Genomic DNA, 14,197 nt, shown 5'->3' on the forward strand with positions numbered 1-14,197 from the left:
CTGATCTCTCTCTGCATTGGTTCTAATTGGATTTTGTTTTGCTCTCATCTTTAAAAGTGCTTGCTTTTCCATCTTGGTTTATGCCTTCTAACTCAAGAGGCAGACTCAAAATGTAAGCACCACGGCTGTGCATTCACAACTCTTTTATGTTTTTATAATTAATGCAACATGGAACACCAGAGCAAATAGAAGCATCTGTCAGCCATTTGTCCCAATACAGAACAGAATAAATAACATTGTTCTAAAGTGGATAAACATATGCAAAATAATATCAAAAACAAAAGCTGAAAGTATTTACTTTTGCCTCATATTAATTGTTTGATCTAAAATACAAATTTCATTTATGCATAGCAAAAATGACAAATTGCACTTCACTGTCCTAAAACATAAAGCATTTCTCTGTCACTTAAAAATAAGCAAATTAAAAAAAAAACCCTTTAGATTAAATAGCAGTGTTCCGTGGAGTAAAACTATTTATGTTTAAATGGAGTGTGTTTATTTATAGAATAATATATATCTAAGTATAATTTAGCCTTAATTTGCAGCAGAATCCAAAATCATTATGGATTGTTTACATTAACAGGAAGAGTGCAGTGCTACTTTAAAAAAAGAAATTTGTCCAAAACTTTTTCTGCATTTAACAACCTTTATTCCAATTGTTAGGTCACAAAAAAAGAAACATGGTTGTAATGTTTTTGACTTATACAGTTTTAGCTTCCTTTCATTACTTCCATTCAACAAGAAAGCTTATCAATACCTTTTGATGATGTATTCATAAAGCATACAGCAATATACAACATATGACAAAAACATTATTCCACCTTCTGTTAGAATTCTTGGTTTTCAGACGTATATATGTAAAGATAAGCCAACAGTGTAGTAATTGTGTTGTTAAAAACGTTTGAAAATAGCACACTGTGGCTTTGTTTCTTTCTAAACGCTGAAGAAAGGCTTTTGTCTAAAATGTCCCAATACAAATTAGTTTTTAACAATATTCTCCTCGTCTTTTCCAGTTATATATGTGTATATTCAGTATATATTGGCTTGAGTTGCCCGGCAATCCTGGAGAAAACGAGTGCTACTGTATATCACCTACTGGCAATAAATTACACATTAAGCAGTGAGAAATTTAATTTCATTTTGAAATGGTGCCACAATGCATTATCAGTGCATTTGACATTAAAATAGTACATTTTTGCAAACCATGTTTTGGCCACCACTATTATATGATACTATAGACATAAATTAGCAGATGAATACCTAACATTTCTGTACATAGACCACTATCAAACAGTCACGATGCTTCTGTACAAACAAAGGAGAAATATCATTATTATAAAGCTAATTTGTAAATGGTTACAATTATTATTACATTCTTCAGTATCATGCAATATCTTTAAAGAGGTCTTGGAAGGTTGTGGAAAGGCTCTTTTTCAATATGTTGCCAATTACTTTACAGCCCAGCCTAAAACATTTCAAATCAGACAAAAAAATGCACATTGATGCACATCGATGTTGTAAGTTCATAACCATACAGTAACTCCTTTCAGGCATTACTGGATGAACTTGAGACTTTAAATGTATAAATATGTTCTAAGACATAATTAAAACAGAATGGGCTACTAGTGCAATTGTGCACCAGGATGTCTGGGGTGTTTTTGATCTTTATTTTTTTTTTTAATTTACTATACAGAATACTTTCAGAAATGCAGTCCTTTAATGGGTTTTTTTCTGGGATAAAAGAAATTCACAAACTCTCCATCCTGTCACTGGGTGATATGTGTTTTGTTAACAAAGATTAATCATATGTTTGATTTAGCCTTGCAAGATGGCATGCACTTTGTATGGACATTATTCTGCACCTGCAAAGTTCCTGTTAATCCTCTGTATGTTTCCAAACAGTTATGGTTTAAAATTCAGCAAAGTACTGATGCCTGCTTAAACTTAGCAAATGTTTGACAGCTTTTGTATCAGCATATTTTTAAGTTGCTTTCTATGACAGATGAGACATCCTGTACATTATCCAGATCAATAGTTTTAACATTGCAGTGCTTGCTTGTATGGTATTCTTTTGTTCTCTAATTTTGCTGGTGAATGCTTCATCTTGTAGGCCGATGCAAAAGCTTCTAGCACAAGGCAATCTGCAGATCTGCTACATCGAACCACAGCTAAAACTATAGAGGTTCTCTCTAACACCACTATGACCACCAAGGCTGTGCTGCATGCAGTCAGTGATTCACAATGGTGGAAGAAGTCAATCAGTTACCTGCGACCTCTACATGTAAGACAATTTTACATGATCAAAATATTAAAATGACAGAAGCCCCTGCCACTGTATGTTAACATGCTATGCACAAAAATGATAGTTTATCTGTGGGGTTGTTGTTTCTAGTAAGCCTATACACTACAAGGTGGAAACAAAAAAGCCACATGGCAGCATACTATTTTGTTAGAAATTAACAAGTAATGTTAGAAAGAAGGAGTAGAGGTTACTTTCCTGCCTACAAAGTCAAAAGCAGAAATAACACCTTTTCAGATGTGGAGCTTTCTTTCCATGTGTGAAAGTATGTGTGTACAATCACCGCTCCCCACTAATCATTAGAATGGTACTATATCACAGAAAATAGAATACTTAGTTTAACACATGGTTTAACACATGGTCTCCATGTCAGTGATGCATACTTGAGGAGAGAAGGAGTATAAAATACTACTGCGTGGTGACTCACCTACATATTAACCATTTTTAAATTAGAATAGCTAGTTATTAAACAGGGATTTGTATCTAAAGTGAATGGGGTGAACTAGGTAAAAACAACTGCTTCTGCAGAAACTTTCAATTTCTTGCTTTACTCCTCAATGATAGAGCACATGCAGGTTAACTTGCACAAATGGGAAATAACCAGGGATTGAACTAGGGAGCTTCTAGTAACAGACCCCTTTTCTGAAACATAAGATCCTCTCCAGAGGCTCTTTTTTCAATTGTGCACCATGTTGTCCATAGGGATTCCTGGTCACAGTCAATGAAATTAGACTCCACATGGCAATTTCTCTTACACATTACATTGTCAGCTAAACAAAATATACTAAATTTGCATCATATAATAATTTTATATTTTATGCTTTTGCCATTATCCTTGTTTCTGTAGTTTCTAATATACAAACACCACAAGAACATATTCTGAGAGCTGGACATTTAGTGAATTAACTTGTAAAGCAAAAACCACTATGTGATTATGAGAGCTCAGATCAAACTACCCAGTAGTACTGTTATACTTGACATGCTGGATGTTTTGAAAAAGCAGTTGAATGAGCTCCTCAGATCAGTGTGCTACTAGCAATGAAACTAGCAAGATTGGCCAAATTGCCTGTCCTCATTTACAGCCTAATTTACGTTTTTATGCAGATGCAACCTTTAGCACATCTATTTTCATTTTACAGTTACATTCGTGTTCCACTTGAATGTCATTTTAGAATTCCATTTGTTTTAAATTAAACGTCTTCTGTCACAATTATACGTGCAGAAGGTGTTAAAACACAGAAGGGTAGGAGGTTTGCCTTTTTAAAGTAAGAAGACTCCCGGTTCAAGCACCAGCTCTTCTAATGGCTCGCTATTATCCTGAGCAAGCAAATTTAATTCCTTAAGCTCTATGCTCTGTCTGACAGAAACTGTTGATGCATCAATCACTCTGTACTCTCGAGAACTTGGTTTGGGTAAAAGTAGCTTCTGAAGTGGGTAAAAATTAAAAGAAAATTAAAGCATTGCTTTATATAGCACACTGTTTCATATTTAATAATTTCTTTTAAGATTTCACAGTCAGTGACTGTGCATTATAAAAAATAGGCAAAATCTATTTTCGCAACAGTGTTTATGATATCAATTTTAATTTTGATTAAAGAGCCCTAATGTATTATGATGAGAGACTGTATTCATCTCTAATCACTCATGTCTCTGGGGGAAAAAAAAAACCAACAAAAACAAAGATTCAGTCTTCTGTCACTAGATGACATGTAGACACATCTTTTTTATGCATTTATATATGCATAAAAATAAAAAAAATGCTTCAGTTGGGCTAAGATAAATGTAAAAGTAGTAAGCCTGATGTACTCTCTGCCATTGGAATATATAATATCTAATATGATCTATAATATATAATATGATGGAATATATAATATGATCTCTCATAGAACATGTGTGCAACATAATGTTTATTTTTCTTTATCTCTGGCTTATATAGCCTGATTTCTAAAACACAGATTTAATTCTCAGTTCAACAAGGTAAATTGTAGGCATTCAAACACTTGTTTCCAATTTTGTAATATTCCATCATATATGAAGATATTCATATAAATGTAATCAATTTAATTAATATAATTATTTGGAGTGCACCATTTTCGATTCCTGCATCTAACAAATGCCTGATTTTAACTAGCAATTCCCAAGGCTTGAATAACAGGATATTAACTATTAATATTTTATTCATTTTTAATTGACTAGTTGTTTGCCATATTTTGTGTGTTGTTTTAGGAAATTGATTGCTGCTTGGCCTTTACCATGTCTTTGTTGTGAAGAATATCCTTGAGAATTGATATAGCAGAAGTTGATGCCAGACATTATAAATATTTCATAGCACTTTGTTTTCTTAGGGTCAAGGACTGGCTTCTTCACTAAAGGGCATAGCTGAAGAAAATGCAGATATGGAAAAACAAGGCTGCAACCCTTTCTATGAGTCTCTACTGGATAATCCCTACACTGATAAAGTAAGTACTGAAAAACTTTTTACAGATAGATGAAGACAAGATTGTGTGTGCATCTTTCATACCTTTGTGGGACCCAGGAAGGCATGAAAGTGATAGTAAAAAGTCAGGCTAATTCCAGCTTTAGAAAACATGAGAGGGTAATGAAACACCCTCTTGATTTCTTGTTGAATGTAACTTGTCCTAGGATCAGCTGTAATCATTTTGAAACCAATAAAGCATAGCACTCACCATGTAAAGGACAATTCTTTCATATAATTAACATACTTATAAATTGTCTTGAAATTTCTTGTTCCTCCTCTTCCTCTTTCATTTCATTTAAACATGTAGCATATTTCTTTTTTTTCCGTTTCTTTTAGAGTGAAGTGACGTACACATCGTATGAGCACAGCCCCTTGGAAAACTTTGCTGAGGTTTTACTGCGGACAGGAAAACTAGCAGAAACTAAGAGCGAAGGCCAAAGCCTATTTCCTGCAACAGAAGGTAAAATGCACATTTCTTCCCTTTCTTCATATTACTGTATGTGTCTTTAAAATGTAATCTTAGGAAAGCATGCAGAGAAATTTCTCTTTGTTCCCAGAGATTTTTTTTCATGTAATATTTTGTAATGGTGTCAAAATATCATATCAGTTAATGATTATGAGCTGAATTAGAACATTAAAAACGGAGAAGAATTATAATTCTTTACATTTTTTGTGTAGTGCTTTTCATCATAAATTATCTGAAGCACTCAGGAGGAGACCCATTTCATCCTACACTGTTTTAGTTAAACACACAATGTGACCGACATTTTCTACTCACCATATTAGGTGAAAAAATGAGGAATTCCTTCACCTAATGGGGGCATTGCTTCAAATAAGGAGAACTGCAGTGCTGTTTTTTTATATTTTGGGGTTAAAAAGAATCAGCACCGGTGAGTGCCTTTCGTATGCACAGCTCCATATTCTGCGATTAAGAAACGAGGTAACAAAACTACTGGTGACCTGATGCAGCCTTGTGATGAAGCCTAGCAGGCTTGTGAGTGTCCTTTTTAATCTAATAAAAATATGCTGTCGATTTCGAGATGATTGTGCCGACAAACACTACTTGTTAACTCTGCATACAGATCACAATGGAACATTTCTGCAGTTCAATGTCTGCTGAACATTTTATACTTATTCGCTCGTACGTCACATTACATTAGCCTTTACAATGACTAATGTGCAGGAAGGGCCACTTCATGTCTCAATTCGTGGGAACTCTTGCTCTCCCCTGTGGCGAGACCAGAAGTTTGCAACAACATGGTGACTTACAGTACTTTTGCAATTTTGTGCTTAATTTGAAATGTGTAAATTATTTATACTGTCGATGAATTTATCTTATTAACAAGATTTAATAACCAGTCTGAGAAACTGGGTCTGCTGTTCCACTTTAAAGGGCAAACTTTAGGTAGGCTGGATTTCTGAAATCCAAATTGGAATTAAGCCAGAACACTGAGGAAGCACTCCTGTTCTGACAAGCAGTTTCTTGGCTCCTATAATGACCAAGTTGTTAGAGTCCCAGTTTAGCTTCTCATCTGTAGTCTGGCATCGCATACAACACAGAGTCTGCTGTTACCATACCAGGGCATTGAACTAAATGGAAGTGCACCTACAGGTACACCAAAACCATTTACAACATTATTTTTATTATAGGTCTCCTATACTGGGCTGCCGTTTTCATCTTGTACTATTTTTGTACAAAATAACTGTATTAACCCTATGACACAGTAATACACAATAAAACACAGAGACATAAGCCTAATTTGTTTTTTTTTAAATATGAGGGTATTAATAAAACTGAGTTATTAAATTACTGTTGTCTTTGTTCATACTCAAGATCAATAAAGTATTAAATTAGAACATCTAAAAAGGTACCTGCATGAATAAAATCCAAAGTGGAATATAAAATACTTTGTGATAGAAATTTAATCTGATTGACTGCCAGAATAAATTAAATGGATTTTTTTTGTGTTGAGATTTTCATTTTGTACTTTAAATGAAAGACCTTTAGCAAGATCTATCTATTTTTTTGTTGTTGTTATTCTGTAATATGAATGTTTGTGAACAAATGCAATAAGTGATTTTTGACAAAGAAGGAAGGTCATTGGTACATACAGTAAACATGGTATGGTTTGGTATGGCTATATGGTTTGAGAATGATGTTGTTTTGCATAGATTTTATTAACTAATCCTTTTTCTAATATTCCTCCTTTAGTTGTTTCTGTTATTACATGAGGTCGTAACTACACGATCATTACAACAATGATTGCATTGTTTTAAGTATTTTGTCAAAAGTGGTAGGTTATAGAGCCATCTGCTACATTGTTATTACTGTCAGTTTTAGAATGAATTACTTGTATACTAATAAATACATCCTTTAATTAATTATTGTTTTTCGGGAATGTATTTAATGAGTTAGGAGCTGTTTTGTATTTGTAATCATGTTTTGTATTGCATTTACATTTGCTTAAATTATATATATTGAAGATCAGTGGCACATGCTAAGAATATATGCACAATATTTTTATTATTCATAGTTATTGGTTGTCCAAGATTCAAGTTTGTCTCACTTTTTTCATAGTTGATTTTGAAATTGATTGAACATTCTTTTTCCATTTATAAGTGTTCTAAAACCATTTTAGGAAGAGGTTTGTGTATCATGTCAGATGGGCTCCACAATCTCCTTAACTCTCTTATCACTTGTGAAAGTCTCCTTCATACTTAAAAGACTCTTCTGGACAATAATACAATAAGGGCTGCATTTTTAAAGAGAATATAGACATACATCCAAGACCTGTCACGTTCCTGTTTTCCAGTGTGATGTGCTACCTTTCTGGCTCAATGTTTTACCTGCACAGGTTCTTTAGCAAAAATGTTGCTTGCTACAGTCTTATGAGATATACCTTTTTTACTTCTATCAGACTCTAGCTTGGATATCTCAATGTTCTCAGTATGTCAGTTTAAAAAAAAAAACACCTGTCTCGCTGAGGTTCCTTGATCAGGGAGTGAATATGAAGGAAACATTCAATCATGAAGACTAAGGAGCTTTCAAAGCAAGTTGGGAGTATTCATTGAAAGGCATAGATTAGGTAAAGGGGACAAAAAGCATTGAAGTCTCTGAATACCCCAGTGAGCAAAGTCTACTCAAATCATTGGATAAGTTGGGATACAGTGTGCAACAGTCAACAATATTTCATCACCCCTCAAAGGGGACTAAAATAAAAACCATCTCAAATCCTACATAGGGTTTGTAACAAGAAACCTAAGAGTCAGTGCAAACATTTTACAATTCATTAACATCTTCATTCCATGCTGGGAAATAAAGCGGAGAGACAGTGTTTTGGAGACAGAGCTTTCTACGAGTGTGAGGAACAGAGTAAGGTACAGTAGTAGGAATATAAAACACAGGGAAACAAAGGACAGGGTAGGTGAGATTGGGCACAGAGCAGGTGAGAAAGAGTGTCCAAATGAAGAGAGGTCTGACAGACTGTTGTGAAAAGCTGAAATCTGTAAATTAATGGAGAGAATTTAAAAAGAGTTAGTCTATCATTGAGAGAAAGAGGAAGGTGTGATCCAAGTTTAAATTTAATTTTGGCTTTTGATTTTTTTTCTGGAGTAAGAGCAACAGTCCTGTAATCCCTGTAAAAGGGCATATACAGAAATGTCAGATAAATTGTAACAGGTGAAGGTGAAATGGGCTCAAAAGATTAATGATTTAATTAATGAAATTGGTCTTTTTCCGTATTAGTTTTGCTCTGCAGTTGTACACAGTTTACATTGTACTGTATTTAAGATATGCTGATGAGTAAATATGTATATTTGGAAAAAATGTATTTATAAATAAATATTTTAATAAATATATTAATGTGTGATCATGCATCTGTGACATCAGTCATAAAAAAACAAATATGTGTAATTGTGAAAGTAGGAAATTTGAAATATTGTGATAGAGCATAATTTCATCCTCACTGTTCTGTCAGTTCCTTGGTCAGACAGTCTTCTTCCTTTGTTGCTAATGCTACGAGATTACTCTATTCACATGATGATATGTGAGTGATTTTGAAATATATTTATAAACGATTTTGGATGCGTATTTGCAGGTGATAAAGTGGCTTCTGTTACAAGAAAGGATAGCTGTTGTGGATGGTACAGTACCTGTACACAGTGTCCAAAAGAAACTGCAAACAAGGTTGTTGAAGTAGGTGGACAGGGAGATAAGATGAAAAGGTGTCTGGGAAGAAAGTTCCATTTTGTAAAATGGAGATGTTGTCTTTAATGATCCTAGGAACAGAAAGGGTGTTGGGGCAGAAGGGAAGCACCAGAGGAATTCAGTATACAGTAGGTCTGGAAATTGTCGGGTTGATGTTACAGCATCTAGGGCAGTGATTCTCAAACTTTTTGGACCAAGTACCACCCCTTATCCAACCAAAGCATCCAAGTACCACCTACAAGTCATCTTCTCATAGGAACTACAGAAAATCTCAATGACAAACATGAGCGCGCGTGCACACACACTCACACATACATATAATAAATATTATAATAATAAACTTTATTTGATATAGCACCTTTAAAGGTGGCTTCTCAAAGTGTTTTACAGAAAAAAAAAAACATTAACAACAACTAATAAAAAAGCACCATTTCAGTGAGAGGGGTGAGCCTGTTTAGTCGAGCAAAGCAGATGTGAATTAATTTTTCAAGCCTTGATACAATTCAAAACAGAGTCTAACAGATATTAAATCGTCAGGCATTTTCTTGACGGCAAAGGTCTCGCGGTGGATGTTGTAATGCGTACATTAATTTCTGGAGCAACCTCTCTAATTCGTGCAACTGCACCATTATGTCGGCCTGTCATTGCTCTAGCACCGTTTGTACAAACCCAGATGCATTTTATCCAGTCGAGGCCATTCTCTTCGATAATTTCATTCAGAAGCTGAAATATGTGCTCTCCTGTAGTTCCTGTTGGTAGCGGTTTACAGAACAGAAAGTCTTCATGGGACATACCCTCAAACTCGTATCTAACGTAAACGAGCAAATTGGCCAAATCGACTACAGACTCATCTAATTGTAGTGAAAAACATCTGCTCATCTTAACGCGCTCTATCAGTGTACTTTTGATATAATCCTTCATTTCAGTAATTCTATGAATGGCTGTGTCTTTCAGGGGGAGGGGGGCAGCAGGTCGAGCTGTTTAGCAGCTTTTTCTCTACACATAATACATGTCAGCTCTTTTGCCAACGGTAAATAAGGTTCTTCAAAAATAGTGTAGCTTACCTGCTTTAGCAATCCGCAAGCTTGCATTTTTCCGTGTTTCCGTTTTTATTTCCGTATTTATTTAAAGTTTTTATTTCATGCGCACGGGAGCGAAACACAGAGACGCTCTGTGTATTTTTCTCAAATTAGAACAGTTCTTAAATATTTTTCAGTTATCACGCTTTCGTGTGCTCACAAGATTACCTGCGTTCGTAGCACGTATTTCTATGCATTCCTGTGTTTACAACGTTGGCATTGTTCCAAAATCATGCACATTCTCCTTTCTCCCTATTTGCTGGAGATACAGTAGCTTTTTTTAAATACAATTGGTCACTTGCATCCGTAGCACACATTCCTATAGAGTGGTATAGAATTACAGAGTATCTCTTGTGTCCACTGAAGTATTAGCGCGCACTATCGTAGTATGTAGGCTGCATATTCGACCCGTCCCGATTTTTCAGCGCATACGACACAGTTCCAGGGTCATTTAGCGTACCACCTGGCGGCACTCCACGTACCACTGCCGGTACGCGTACCACAGTTTGAGAACCACTGATCTAGGGTATTCCCTGTCAGTGAAAAAAGACTGCATTTTATATTCATTGTCTTGTAAGTATATGTTGTAGCAGCATTGCTATTGAAGTTTGAGGAACTCTGAGAAAGGAAGGGTGTGTTTAGGGTGGAAGGTCTTGTAATTGGAGATAACTGTGTGAATCAGTGGATTTGTAAATTGACAGAAATTGACAGTCCCAGGTAGTTGTTGCAGAGGTGTATGTTTACAATAGGAAGAATGGTCAAGATGCATTCAATTTTAGAGATGGGTGAGTGTGAAATAATGTGGCAATTGTTGTAGCTGATTGTTGCTATAAATGTTTATGCTTACATTGTACAATATGTATTTTTATTATATTCTTACTTCATATACATCTAAGTATACTGTATATATAGTCATTTATTTGTGTATATTGTACCTACAGTACATAGGTGAAAGCTCCACAGCTGAAACATTACATTTCTTTTCTTCTCTTTTTAGCATGGAATAAACCTTTACTTGTTCCTTTGCAACTGTTATAATATATACCTTATAATATTATTATTTCCCTCATTATCAATTTCAGGTCTTAAAACTTCACCTGTTCTGTTAGAGTAGTACATGTATTTACTGTACTAAATATGTGTAATGATGAAAGAAAGAAATCTAAAAAAATATTTTTTTGTGTGCACTGTTATCATCCAGTGTGTCCTTTAAAGCTAGTAGAAAAAAATGTATCTTCAGAACACTGGAATTTAAAGATGCAATCATTAAGACTCAAAAGATTAATAATCACATTTGGCCTTTTCTATATTAGTATTGGTCTGCAGTTGTAAACACTGTATTGTATTTAGGACATACTGATGAGTAAATATGTATATAAATACGTATATCTGGAAAAATGTTTATAAATACATTATGTATGATCATGCATCTCTGACATCAGTAAACAAACTGTGTGATTGTGATGCAAGAGAAGCAACAGCAAGCTAAAGATCAAAATAGCAAAGCAGTTGCACAAGATGGATCACTTACACTAAAAGATCAATGTAGAACTACACCTTGGAATACAAATAAGCACTCCAAGAGCAAGTAAGCGTTTATTTCATGCCCTTCCTCTAACTGCCCTAGCAAAAAATGATATTGTGCAAGTCACCTTAATGTCAAAAACATGTTTAAAAATGACATTAATAAGAACAACATATTGCATACTGAGACTTAAAATGATTTATGTATTGATTTTTTATGCTTGTCTATTGGTAATTGTTTAAAACCTTTAAGGGGTTTGGAGAAATTAGACTGCAGCACTTCTATTACTGAAAAGACACTGCTGTTATACCAGTATGTTTCTTGTGTAAGTGGTAAATAACTATTGAGTACCATTGCTTTAGCAGTTAGACTCTATGGGGTGGCAAAACGCATCCATATCACATCATAATGCTGATTGATTGTCCTCTTTAACATTCGTTTTTCTTTTGTTATTTAAGGATGGAATTAATATTAATTATCACAAATACAAGTTTTAAAAAAATGTCGTTCTGGCTTTTGATATAGGCAACACAATAGTTTTGTAAGTTGCTGCCCTATCATATCAATACTTCATGACTTTTCATATGTCTCAACTTTGGCTTTCAGCATCAAGGCATTTCCCCTTCCACAGTGCAGGTATTGGCTTTGATCCTGTCATTTTAAATGATGACTTTGTTTCAGTTTTTAAGGCTCTAAATGTCAGAAAGTGATTTTTTGGAGGGACTTTACTTTTACTATACGCTTTCAAAAGACCCATAACACAAACCTAGAGTCTATTTTTGTGATCACTAATTAGACAGTTTTTGGCCAAATGAGTAAAGGTAAAGGGGGTTTCTGTTCAGTTTTTGCATGTTTTAAGATAATATTCTGTTCTTTTCCAATTGATCTTTGTGAATTACGTTTAGATCATATTTTCTGTGGCATTACATTTGATTAGAAAAAATGCAGACTCTGCCTTGCAGAGCTTCTTTTGAGATTGTGTATCACAAACATGCCTTACCTTGGATCACACTTAATTTCCAAATTCTACCAAAAATAAAATATCCTTAGTCTGCATCAGTAAAGGACATTCTGTAATAGCATGTATTGAAGTAAATTTCAGGAAGATTCAATCGAAAATGCTGTTTGAATTTTGCTGATCTAAGCTGTCAGTCTTTATTTTTCTCATGTAGTTAACATCTTTTTAACTTATCAAAGCCATGTCTAGGAATAGTATCACAGTTCATCCTAGCACATACCTGTAGAATAATGGTGATAACTAAAACATTTACAACATAAAAACTGTGATATATACAATAAAAATTGTAAATTAAATATTTTAAGATAATGCTAGCATTTAGTCACCATATCTCCTTTTTTCTCAAATTGTGATTTAAGTCATCCTGAATTTTAGGATGAATACAGAAAATATATTTGGTGCTTGTTAATTATCATTTTAGATAGAAAGAGGCTCTAACCATCAGTCATACCAAGAAAAAATGGTTGTCGATGCCAGTTTAGACAACCAGAAAAGACCAAGCCTAGAAATTGTAGTAGGGAATCAAGTGAAAAGCAAAGCACTACACCTTTGCTAACTGTAAAGAGATTTAATTTTAAACTCTTTTTTAAAAGTAGAGAAAATTACAATTGGATTCTGTTTATAATGTATAACATTTTTGATAACATATGTAATATGAATAAAAGAGGGTATAGAATAAACTTTAAACTGGTCGAAAATAAACTTCTATTAATATATAGTCTGTTCATTTGGATAGTGAGCATTGTAAACCATATTCTTAAATATCCAATAATGCATTATAAAGCAAAAACACAAATAATGTGTATATTGTAATGGAATAGTACAATAATTTGAAAGTTTCTCTGAGCAGTTATGACAGTCATTTTAATTATGGTGTGTCAGGTGTCTTTATTTGAATTAAACATTTAATGCATTCAAGTGCCTGATGCTTTTTGAAAATGTGAAATAATCACTGACAATCCAATGTCCATTCTAATTGAATAGTTAAGAGAGAGCTGGCTTTAACACACATCCACCCTTGTCTTTTGTGATTACATAAAATGCAATCCATATCAGAAATCCAGTGAATACAAGTGACTGTCTACCTCTATTGTGTGTTTCCAAAGTAACACAAAAGAGACAACTACAGAGATTATCTGATTAGAGTCAAACTGCCTTTGACAGCTGAATTAACTTTCACCTTCTTTACATTTTTAATGTGTTTATTTTTATTAAGTCTTTTCGGTAATTACCTAGCTAGAAAAGTACTTTTAATTTTTCAATGATGAGAATTGAATTCTGGATTTTAAAGTGTTACATCTCTCACATCTGTTTATAGTACGTATTTTGGCACATGACACTTTTTTCAGAAACAAGCACATTAACAGAAACATAAATAAAAAATAGATTATCATTAAATAATCAAAACTGCAGATTATTTATAACATAGCACAAACCTACAGATCCTTAAGATTCTGTATTATTTCATCTTGCCCAAAAAGAACCATCAAATAAAAATATTTACTACTCCCAACACATATTTCCAATTCACTCCCATTTCAATACACGTCCTTGCTGCAGTAGTAAAATATACATATAAATATACATATA

At 34.0% G+C, this 14,197-nt stretch overlaps 1 protein-coding gene across 2 annotated transcripts in view; it reads left to right on the forward strand.

The window, feature by feature from the left end:
- Window positions 1–14,197, forward strand: part of nbas (NBAS subunit of NRZ tethering complex) — a 270,219-nt gene that overhangs the window by 128,612 nt on the left and 127,410 nt on the right. The window contains exons 36-38 of one of the 2 annotated variants that reach the window (XM_015351022.2): window positions 2,111–2,281; window positions 4,645–4,758; window positions 5,115–5,238. In XM_015351022.2, coding sequence (XP_015206508.2) covers window positions 2,111–2,281; window positions 4,645–4,758; window positions 5,115–5,238 — 409 coding nt within the window. The remainder of the gene's footprint in view (window positions 1–2,110; window positions 2,282–4,644; window positions 4,759–5,114; window positions 5,239–14,197) is intronic. The other variant, XM_015351032.2, reaches the window with a different exon arrangement.

Source organism: Lepisosteus oculatus, chromosome 2 (genome assembly GCF_040954835.1).
Source record: "Lepisosteus oculatus isolate fLepOcu1 chromosome 2, fLepOcu1.hap2, whole genome shotgun sequence".
NCBI classification, from domain to species: domain Eukaryota; kingdom Metazoa; phylum Chordata; class Actinopteri; order Semionotiformes; family Lepisosteidae; genus Lepisosteus; species Lepisosteus oculatus.